The following is an 11,655-nucleotide window of genomic DNA, read 5'->3' as shown; positions in this document are numbered from 1 at the left end:
TTCCGGCTTTTTTCTTATGTGGTGCTGAGGAATCGAACCCAGGGCCTTGAGCATGCAAGGCAAGTGCTCTACCACTGAGCCACCTTCCCAGCCCCTAGAAGCAAATTCTTATGTTCTCACAATTGACATTTTCCTAAGTATTATCTATGAAAATATGCATTGTTTGGTACTACTGATGTAAAACTCAGAATTTTTCTTTCTTTTTTATATAAGCTGAATATGTTTTTTGAAAGCAAATACCTTATAGAGGGGATTTGACACTTAAAGGAAAATAGGAATAGCACCCTAAAGTCTCAAAGAGATTGTGAACCTTCCCCTAGCAACACTGTAATTTCCCTATACCGGAAAACAAAATATTGCCATCTAACGAAGAATATTGTTCAACATAGCATTGTAATCAACATAAACTACAAATACAAGGATAGAAAATAAGGCCAACTCTATGCAGAAGGTGAGATGCAACAGTGTAACAGGGAAGAAAACAGCTTTTCTTTTTTTACTAGGGTAAAAAATAATAGTTGCCTTTACCTAACTGCAAAAAGCCACATATTGTTCATGATTTCCAGCAAACTGTACTTTCCATACAACTGACCAGCCAAGTTTTTAGCAAAAAGAATCTAAAATCTAATTCATGTCATAAATAAAAGCATAGATAAAAGATTCCTATTCTAAAATTCTATTATTTTAAATGTTTTTTGCTCTATTTTGCCATCAGGCTTTAGGTTAAACATCTTACAGTAACTAACACAGGTTAAGATTTACAAATTAATAGGCAGATGTTATGTTTATGAATGCAAGTCTTCTATCAAAAGGCTATCAATGGCCAAAACTTACAGCCACCCATACTGATTTACCTTTCTATTGTTGGTATAAGAGATGGTGGTGGAGCGCCTGGTGGAGGAGGAAAACCTGAAACATTCAATCATAAGACAAAAATTATTAGCAGACTGCACATACGATTTTAAGAGTGAAACAAAGCTGCTGTGTTTCACTAAATTTCTCTGGGGATAAAAACGTGCTTCTCTACATTCTAATGGATAGAAAAAAATGGAACTTAACATATACAGTTTTTGGAATAATAAAAATTTTAACAAACAGTCTGGTCTAACAAAGCACAGATTGGGAGTCAGGACACTTGGTCTTATTTTCAGCACCACACATAGCCCATTTTGTGAGTATGAGAAAGTTAAGTCTCAATGCCTTACCTTTTCCATATAAAAAACAGTAGTAGTGTTGCCACCAGATAGATTTTATTTGAAATAGTTCATAGAAGAAAAGCAGATAAAATAGCATTTACCTCTTTTAAAAAATACTGAGTATCAGATGTATAGAAATTCCCTTAAAATATACAATATATAAATGAACCTAACCAGCAAACATGTAAAAGTGTTTTTAATAGCACAACCCCAATGAACTATTTTACAAAGGAAGGCAAATAGTGGAGTTTTTCATTAGCACAGAAGAAAATAATTTGTACCTTTGTATCAGAAGGTCCGCATTCTCAATTTTTAGTACCACAGAATAATATTGCAAAAATGGATCTTAATAAGTAGGCTACTCTGCACTTTCAAATTCATTAGGAAACATAGCATTCCAACAGAAGACTTTAGGATTCCACAACTTACAATACCTAGTTTTTCCAAATTTAACAACCCTGACTATTAGGAAATGCATTAAATGATGTAATTTAAATCCCTAACACAGTAATTCATATCCTGTCCTGAGGCAAAAGTATTCCACTATCAAGAACTCTATTACCTTCTGTGTATTTGAAAATTCTACTAAGTCCTCCCTTGAGTGTTCTAGGTAAAATGAATGCTATTCTTTTATCCCTTCTCAAAGCTCCATGCAAATAAGTTATAGTCCTGTTTCAAACTATTTCAAGTTTACTATGCTCTATCACTGCTTCCAGTTTTTGGATCTCCTATATTAAATCAGTACAAGCACAATTACCATAGTACTCCTAGATTCCATAATCCTACATTACACAGTAGCCTCACAACCACATTAAAATAAACTATAAATACACAATCCCTTTGACTTTTCTTGGTAAGTCTGTCAGACACATTTACACACAATTAATCACTGACTATCCCACACCTAAATGTGTACACTGTCCTGTGCAATCTGAACTTCCCTATTTCTGTTTATCCAGGTCATTTTGAATTTAGTCCCACCCTTCCAGTATTATCACTATCACTTGCTTCACATTTTCCTTGGCTTTCAATACTGAGCTAAGTAGACACACTTGCTAACAGGGTTCACTTTACTACCCAATAAAAAGGAACAACTGACAAAAATAGAAACAACACTGTTCTATAAACAAACCCTTATAAGCCATACGATTAAGCAATGAACAATTAATTACCACTCTACAAATTACCACCTGACCAGTTTTCAATCCATCTACTACTGTGTGGTTCAGAACATATATTCTCATGAAACTGAACTGTGACAACAGGATAAAAAAAAAAGTTATGATAAAATGAATATAAATTCTTTTTCTTTTCTCTTGTAGTCACTTTATCATATAAAATATTCATTGATCAAAAGTTTTTAATAAAGATTTTTTACATTCATATTTTCTTCACAAATTGGAATGTGAGAATTTTCTCACAATTTCTATTTCCACAGAAATGGGTAAGACAAGTATAAGAAAACTAAGTGTCTTGAAACTGGAATGAAGCAAAGGCAGAGCTGAAAATAGGACCTTGAAATCCCAATAGCCAAGTTCATATTCTAACCACTTCAACACTGACCCTCCTAAGCTGGAAATTTCATGTTCATTAACAATGATGGAAAAAAACATGAAAAAAATGTTTTACCTGGAGGTGGTACAGTTATTGGAATACCTAAAAAACAAGTGATGAAATTTAATATAGTAACTGGATTTCAGAACCTGTTATGTATTTATGCCATCACCAAAACAAACTTTGAAATAAACCCCTTGCCTCATTATCCTGGCTTAGCACTCAAGAGAAGCATTCTGTTTTCTTGCAGACCAACAATTCGAGTAAAACATCCAACTTCCTTTGATGAAAACCAGTCTAACAACTCAATAACAAGATTGCCCCCACTAGTTGTAACCAAAAATGAAGTTAGGCATCACTTAAAAAGCACACTTATGTATATGCAAATATCAAACTACAAAAAATTAATGCTAACTAAATTTGGTAATCAGTGTCCGGTTTTGCTATACTGAACATTTTAATAGGGAAACTGACTATGGCTCAATACTATACGTGGTGCTAGGTAATTGAAAATCATGGACACCACTTACTTTTGAAAAGTTCCATTTTTTTAGGCTTTTCAAGTGTTCATACTGTTTAATGTTAGGAATGAGAATACTTAATATTCTCCTTGATTTGTACAAGGAAAAAATGGGTACAAGAAATTCATATGTGTTTGTATACATATATATGCACATGTACATATGTATATATACATATATATGTACCACCAAGGCACATTAATATGAATGTAGTAAATGATTTACTTCTACATGTCAGAAAATAATAGAGTGACTCTCACTCATTATTTGAACATATTACAAACTTAAAGAAAACTACATGTGAACATTCTCAATTTATACTGACCAAATATGGACTTAAGTAAAATGTAAAACTTATTTACTAAACTCCATGTTTTAAATTTAGGAGATACATGAGAGGGAGTTTATGTAACACACAAACTACTTTTGGTTGAAGAAAAAAATGATGATTTCTTATTAATAAGAAAAAAATTAAAGCAACTTTTTCTGAAAAGTTTTTATACCATAAATAATGTCAACACAGCTGGAGTGATTTTTTAAAATCTATTTTTAAAAATAGATCAATATTAATCTAAAAGAGGAAAAAATCTTGATTAACTGAATGCATGCAAAAATGAGTAATTTCAAATGTTGTCTTGACAAAAGAACAATGTAAGTCTGCTAGTAGTTTACAAAGTTAAAATGTTTTTATCAGAGTAAGATATTTATAAAAAAAAGTTCTTAAGACAGCAAATGGAGGGTTGGGGATGTGACTCAAATGGGAAAGTGTCCTTCTGGCTAGCATGAGGCCCTGAGTTCAAACCTCAGTACTGCCTTTTCCCCAAATGACAGCAAATGGCCTTAAAATATAGACTAAATCACCTGATTTAGCCATCCCGGCAATAAAAGAATATGCTAAACTCACAAAGCCAACAAAACTAAGTATGTATAACATAGTTATATTGCTGAAGACATCAAGCTTCCACAAATCTACCAAATTAATGCATAGTTAATAGCATTTCACATCTGTCCTGAGACTGCCTTGCTGCTTCCTAAACCATTTAACTGATCCAACAGACAATATCAGCTAATAGAATCTAAGATTAAGCTAAATGGGAAAGCAAAGTATTAAATATTCTTAATATATACTATTAACACATACTATTGCCTAATAGTCTTTAGAACAATACAGATTTTTTTCAAACACTGCAGAACTTTACTATTTGACCCAGTTTTCATATTTAATATGATTATTTTCTTTAGTATAGCAACATTTATCATCTACTTTGTGATAGCATAATCAACTTTATTAGGTGTGTAAGCAATGTTACCACATCAGTTAATGCTTACTACAACTTACTAAAATGTGAATTCATGCAAAAAAATAAGAAATTACTAATCAAAATTTAGTCCACAAAAATATTTAAGAGGTAAAAAGTTTCACAAAGTATAAAGATCATATGACCAAACTAAGCATGCTCTGAAGCAGTTAAAATCAGTCTTGATTGCCAGGTGCTGATGACCCATACCTGAAATCCTAGCTACTCAAGAGAATGAAAGCTGTGGATCACAGTTCAAGGCCAGTTGGAGCAGGAAAGACTATACGACTCTGATCTCCACTTAATCACTAAAAAGCTAGACATGGAGCTATGGCTCAAGTAGTATAGCACCAGCCTTTAGCAAAAAAGCTCAGGGACAGAGCCTAAACCCTGAGATAAAGCTCCAGGACCAGCACACACACACACAAAAATAGTCAGCATGGGAACTTACTGCATATCTCAGAAGTAGTATGTGTATGTTTGCTTAGCATAGGTGAGGTCTCTGAGTGTGAGTCTCAGTAATACAGAATTGTTTTATTAAAAGTCAACAAGAACTAAGAATATAATAGAAGAAAACCATTAAAGCATACTACAGTTTTGTTTTTTTTTTTTTACCAATACTTATATTCATTAAAAAGTTGGTATGATAAGCCAGGCACGGGTGGCTCGCACCTATAATCCTAGCTATTCAGTAGGCTGAGACTGAGGACTATGATTTGAATCCAGCCCAAGCAGGAAAGTCTATGAGCCTTTACCTATACTAAATTACCTAAAAGACCTAGAAGTGGAGCTGTGGCTGAAGTGGTAGAGCACTAGATTGAAAGCTCAGGACCAGCACCCATGCCTTAAGTTCAAGCCTCAGGACCATCACAAAAACAAAGCAAGCAAAAAAGAATAATGTTGGTGTGAACACTAGAAAGGATGTGACTGCAAATATTTATTGGTAAATGTTGACTGAAAAGAACTACAAAGTTAATGTAATATTTTACAACAGATGGCTTGACAATATCAAGTACATTTTCAAAATATAACTAAGAAAGTTTAACATGGGACAGAGAGGCCAACAACATTTTCATTAAAACATCAATAGCCACCGGATGCCAGTGGCTCATGCCTGTAATCCTAGCTACTCAGGAGGCTGAGATCTGAGTTGCAATTCAAAACCAGCTCAGGCAGGAAAGCCCATGAGACTTTTATCTCAATTAACCACCTGAAAACGGGAAGTGGCGCTGTGGCTCAAGTGACAGAGTGCTAGCCTTGAGCTGAAGAACACACAGACAGCGCCAAAGACCAGAGTTCAAGCCCCATGTCCGATTGAAAAAATAAAAATAAAAAAAATCAATAAACACCAAGTGCCGGTGACTCACATCTGTAATCCAAACTACTCATTAGGCTGAAATCTGAGGATCATGGTTCAAAGTCAGCCCAGGCAGGAAAGTCTAGGAGACTCTTATCTCCAATTAACCCCCCAAAAACAAAAGTAGCACTGTGACTCAAAGTGGTAGAGCACTAGCCTTGAGTGAAAAAGCCCAGGGCCAGTACCCAGGCCGAGTTTAAACCCCATGACTAACAACAACAACAACAAAAACTCATTAAAACATCTTAAGCTCACACTTATTATTGTAGCTACTCAGAAAACTTTTCTTTGAAGATCCAGGTTCAAAACCACCCCAAACAGAAAAATCAGAAAAGACTCATCTTCCATTAGCCATCCTAACAATTGTACTAGATTCATGGTTTAAGTGACCAGTACCAGCTACATGCAAAAGACAACTAAGAGCAAGAGAATCTCTGGTACTAGCACACATGTGCCCACGTGTGTGCATGCATGCACACATACACATTCTTGTATTTGACTTGTGCTAACAAAATGAGAGATAATGTAAGGAAGGGAAAATCTCTTTTCTCTCCCTCGGAACAACTCTACCTTCCTGGCCAACATGTATAAAGCCTAGCCTATGGGCTTGAAGCATACAAAACAAGTAATGTGACTTTCTTTCTATATCCCTTTTTTTTCCTACTCCTTTCACATTTTTATTATTTATTTTTATTATCGTTAAGTAGTGATACAAAGGAATTGCCATTAACAAAGCAGTTCATGAATACAATGTAACTTGATTGATGTTCCCCCCCCCCCACTGCATTCTCCCTATCTTCTCTATCATTTTCCCCTTGACCCCACCTCCACCCCTTTCAAGTACCAGCTTTTTGGTGTTTATTTTGTTGATTTTTTGACTTATCTCCCTGGAGACCCTTATGAAACTTAAATAAAAGTAAGATTTCTAGTAGTGATGAGCAGCTTTTGGAAAATTAATATTGAAGCTCTGATGGGCTAAGTAGCTTAGCGGTATTGAAACTTGGGCTTACATCAGAACCACTGAAAGTTCTTAAGTATGGAGCATTTGGCTCTTGGTATAATTTTTGGCTTAGAAGGGCTATGGTGGGACTAGAAAATCTGCAATACAAAGAATTTTCCAAGAGATGATAATACTGGCCTGGTACTTTGAGAATCACTTACTATGTCCTAATTTCACTACTGAGAAACTCAATGCTGAATAGCTGAAATAAATTCTATTCCAAATTTTTATGAAAATATCTTCATAGAACAGAGTAAAGTACTGTCTGCCTAGACTCACAAAAAAATTTAAAAATGGGGCTGGGAAGGTGGCTCAGTGGTAGAGCACTTGCCTTGCATGCTTGAGGTCCTGGGTTCAATTCCTCAGCACCACATAAGAAAAAAAGCCGGAAGTGGCACTGTGGCTCAAGTGGTAGAGTGCTAGCCTTGAACTGAAGAGCTGAGGGACAGTGCCCAGGCCAAGTTCAGGCCCCACGACCGGACCCGCCCCCCAAAAAAATTTAAAATGGAGGAAAGGAGAGAGATTTTATTTTACATCCTAGTATTTAATGTATATTCTTAAATGTGAGTGAGGGAAAGTGTGAATGGGAAGGGATGAGAATATTGAAAAAGGTGACACTGATCAAGCTATATTGTATTCATAAAATGCTGTTAAATGACAACTCCTTTGTACAACTACTTAAAGATAATAAAGTAAATGAAACAAAAGGAAAAAACCATATGGTGGGTATTAGTTAGAGGGATTGTTTTAACAAGGAAGATGGAAAGATGAACACACTGGAAATAGACTGCAACTATGAAAATGAAACAATGAAATTTAAATATTTTGAGAATGGAGGTAGGTGGGAAAGGAGAGTAGTAGAGATGGTGAGGCTGACTGAAATATACTATTTTACTTATGACCAACTGTGTATGAAAAAATGTATTTCTATGCAACTCTATAATATTAGTAAAAAACCCTATTAAGAACTTATTCTCAAAATTTAAAAAAATGCCATGGTCACAAAACAAAAATTACCAATATACTTCATGAACACTAAAAAGAAAAATTTATAGTCATCTAATTTGTAAGATCTAATGCTTACTACAGAATATTAAAAACTATCTTAAATCAAAATATATTTGAAAGAAATGTCAATATTTTTGGAGAGAACTTAGTTTTTATCAGCTCACAAACAATCACAAAATAAGTGGAATAAGTGCAAATAAAAGGCAAATAATAAACTGTAATTAGATTCTACAAACTCCACTATCAATAGTAATTCAAAAATCCAACTATTAAAACAGGAGTTATATGCAAAAAAAGACATTAAAAAACCAACATTATGAAGAAGCTTTTAGTCCTTATAAAATTTGCATTTGAATTGTGCCAGATTAATTGTGCCACAAAATGCTATTACAGAAAATGAGCATTATTCACCACTTTGAGTTTACTGGATTCAATAATAGGCTTTTCTGTTTAATATTAAAAGTGTGAGTATAGTTTACAAAGTCTTTAGAGAATTCTTTTCCAAATGTATTTCTGAAAAATGTGTAATCCTAGCAAATCATACAGATCTGAGGCAATCTGTTGGTTAAGATTAAATAACCATAGTATAATGGTGTGATAACTTATATTCATAAAATAACATTTCAGTTAAAAGGGCAAAACGTCAAGGGTGTTGATAACATTCACCTAATACAGATCATCCAAGGACTTTTTGGGGGTCTCTAAAACTTTTCTAAGGTCAAAACTCTTCTCATAAAAATATTAAACTGTTTGGACGGTTTTTATACCTACAATCTCCAGTACTTGGGAAGGGAGGAAGGTCAGAGAAAGAGAGGAAAGGCGAGGAGAGGAGGATGGAGACAAGAAAGGGAAGAGGATGGAGAAAGAAAGAAGAGAGGTGAGAGGGAAGGAAAATGGGTGATAAAAAGACAAGAGTTCCTTTTTTTTTGTTTTTTGGTTGGCTGTGAGGCTTGAACTTGGGAGAACTGGGCACTGTCCCTGAGCTTTTTTTGCTCAAGGCTACCACTCTGGGCCACACAGCACCACTTCCAGTTTTCTGGTGGCTAACTGGAGGTAAGAGTCTCATAGACTGTCCTGCCTGGACTGGCTCTGAACTCAATCCTCAGAGTAGCAAGAATTACAGACATGAGCTACCAGCTACCAGCAAGGCAAGAGGTCTTAAAGAATGAGACTTTAGACATGGTGACTTCAAGAAGAAAAGAATCACTAGTGGGCATCAGGATAGAGGATTCCAATCTGCAAAATACTATTGTTAGGAAAAATCCTAAAGTATTATTTTCCTTCAGTATATTCTCTGTGAGGGAAAAGTTGTGTTTTGATCAATGTGGTTTATGATATCACTACAAATTTAGTACAGAAACAAATAAGAGAGCACAGCTTTTCCCTAGCAAGCCTGAGTAAAAGTAACTACAAAAGTTCAAACCACTTGTAGTCACTAAACCTTTTTTTATGCTATAAAAATGATATTTTAAAAAGGTTTTATGTTAAAATGTAATGAGCAGGCTGGGAAGGTGGCTCAGTGGTAGAGTGCTTGCCTTGCATGCATGAGGCCCTGGGTTCGATTCCTCAGCACCACATAAGCAAAAAGAAAAAAGCTGGAAGTGGTGCTGTGGTTCAAGTGGTAGAGCGCTAGCCTTGAGCTGAAGAGCTGAGGGACAGCGCCCAGGCCAGAGTTCAGGCCCCACGACCGGACCCAAAAAATAAAAATAAAAAATAAATAAATAAAATAAAATGTAATGAGCACAAGCATTTCTAGCCTAATTAATCTTCTTAGTTTCTTAGTTTAAATTTCTCATAACAAAAAACCTGTAATATCTATAAACTTTGGGGTCTGCAGTAATTTAGAGTATTAGGAAGTCTATGATCAAAAAGTCTGGGAAATGTTAATGTTAAAAAGTCAGAACAGCCGGGCACAGGTGGCTCACGCCTGTAATTCTAGCTACTCAGGAGGATGAGATCTGAGGATCACGGTTCAAAGCCAGCCTGGGCAGGAAAGTCCGTGAGATTCTTATCTCCAATAAACCACTCAAAAACCGGAAGTGGTGCTGTGGCACAAGCGGTAGAGTGCTCACCTTGAGCTGAACAGCACAGGGACAGCGGCCAAGCCCAGAGTTCAAGCCCCATGACCAACAAAAAAAAAAAGTCAGAATACTAAGAGAAAACCTCTGAGATTGCAGATCTTTTAGTAAATGTAGAAAAAACCCAGATGTCGGCTGTTCCACTTCCTCTATCCCCATAGTATCATGAACCCCAAACAAAGAAAAATGTAGATGATATTTAATTTTACACAGTGAGTAATACTAAATAACTAGGTAAGACACTGATTTACATGCCAATAGTCTCTTATGAAGAAATCAACTTTCTTCTAAAAATGTAACCCTTACAAATTCAGCTTTAAAAGAAGGGATGTTTTGTTTGTGGTCCAGAGTGGTTGGCTTACACTTAATAAAACAATGAGTCTTTCAAATTAGGAAAATTCTATTTGCAGGCTCAAGTTCAACTTTTCCCAAGACTTACAGAATCACAGTCACATGAGTTTTAATATAACTTAATGGAACAAGAAATGAATCTAATTAAACTTGCCTTCTATCATTATAAAAAAGGGAATACTAAACTATTATTAAAATAAGAGTCTAAGTTATAAGTTCCTAAAAGACTATTAAATTTTTTCAGCTGATTAAATTTTTTTTTTTTTAATTTTTGGCTAGTTCTGGGGCTTGAACTCTGAGCCTGGGCTCTGTCCATAAGCTTTTTTTTGCTCCAAGATAGCACTCCACTACTTGAACCACAGTGTCACTTATGGCTTTTTTTTTTAGTGTTTATGGACTTTCCTGCCAGGGCTGTCTTCAACCCAGGATCTTCTGATCTCGGCATCCTAAGTAGCTAGGATTATAGGTATGAGCCAATAGCACCCGGCTAAATTCTTTCAGAAAAAAAGCAAACCAGACACAGATGGACAAATACTGCCTGATTCCACTTATGTAAGTACCTAGAATAAGCAAATTCAGAGAAACAAAATAGAATAGATGCCTAGAGAGAAAAGGGAAGGAAAATTATTGCTTAAAAGGCCTAAAGGGTAATAATAATGAAAAGATGACTATATATATTTTTGTTATATATATTACTATATATATTTGTTCCACTAGTCATCATTGTACTATATATACATAGATGAATCTTAAAGGGTTACATCTTATTTTCTTAAATATGCAACAAAATTATTTTAAAAAGAAAAAAGCATTTAATAAGTACATTGTTTCTATTACTAGAAAAGGCATGAAATCACACTAATACATTTTGGAAAAAGACAATACAATGGAATCTAACAAAAAATTACCTTCTAAGAGAATATGATTAACCATATCATTAAACATTTTTGCATTCCCAGTGGTGTCTACCATTGCTGTTGGAAAAAGCTCTGTGTTCTTACAAATCAACCACAGCCAGAAACACTTTCTCCTCTCTAAATTACTAACAATTATGAAATTATTACATACACATTTCCAAATGACTGTTTGAGAGGAGACAAACCTTTCCTCTCTATCAACTATTTGACAGGAAAAGTCTTAGAAGAGAGCTGTTTCTATTACCTAATAACTGTAAGAACTATTTACACTTATGTGGTGAGCCATGTCTGTAAACCTTCAAAAAGTGTTTACTGTGAACTTAACTTTCAAGCCAGGGAATAGTTCAGAATGAGTAATTATGCTGATAAAGATAT

At 34.9% G+C, this 11,655-nt stretch overlaps 1 protein-coding gene across 1 annotated transcript in view; it reads right to left on the bottom strand.

Annotated features, from left to right (window-relative positions):
- The window catches only part of Fip1l1 (factor interacting with PAPOLA and CPSF1), a 59,804-nt gene that overhangs the window by 10,718 nt on the left and 37,431 nt on the right, over positions 1–11,655 (bottom strand). Inside the window, exons 13-14 of the mRNA XM_013008922.1 lie at positions 2,826–2,852; positions 855–909 (exon numbers count right to left, since the gene is read on the bottom strand). Of these exons, the coding sequence (XP_012864376.1) occupies positions 855–909; positions 2,826–2,852 (82 nt within the window). The remainder of the gene's footprint in view (positions 1–854; positions 910–2,825; positions 2,853–11,655) is intronic.

Source organism: Dipodomys ordii, unplaced genomic scaffold (genome assembly GCF_000151885.1).
Source record: "Dipodomys ordii isolate 6190 unplaced genomic scaffold, Dord_2.0 Scaffold8, whole genome shotgun sequence".
In the NCBI taxonomy this organism is placed as follows: domain Eukaryota; kingdom Metazoa; phylum Chordata; class Mammalia; order Rodentia; family Heteromyidae; genus Dipodomys; species Dipodomys ordii.
The sequence above is the reverse complement of the archived record's forward strand: the minus strand, read 5'-3'. Positions and strand labels throughout refer to the sequence as shown.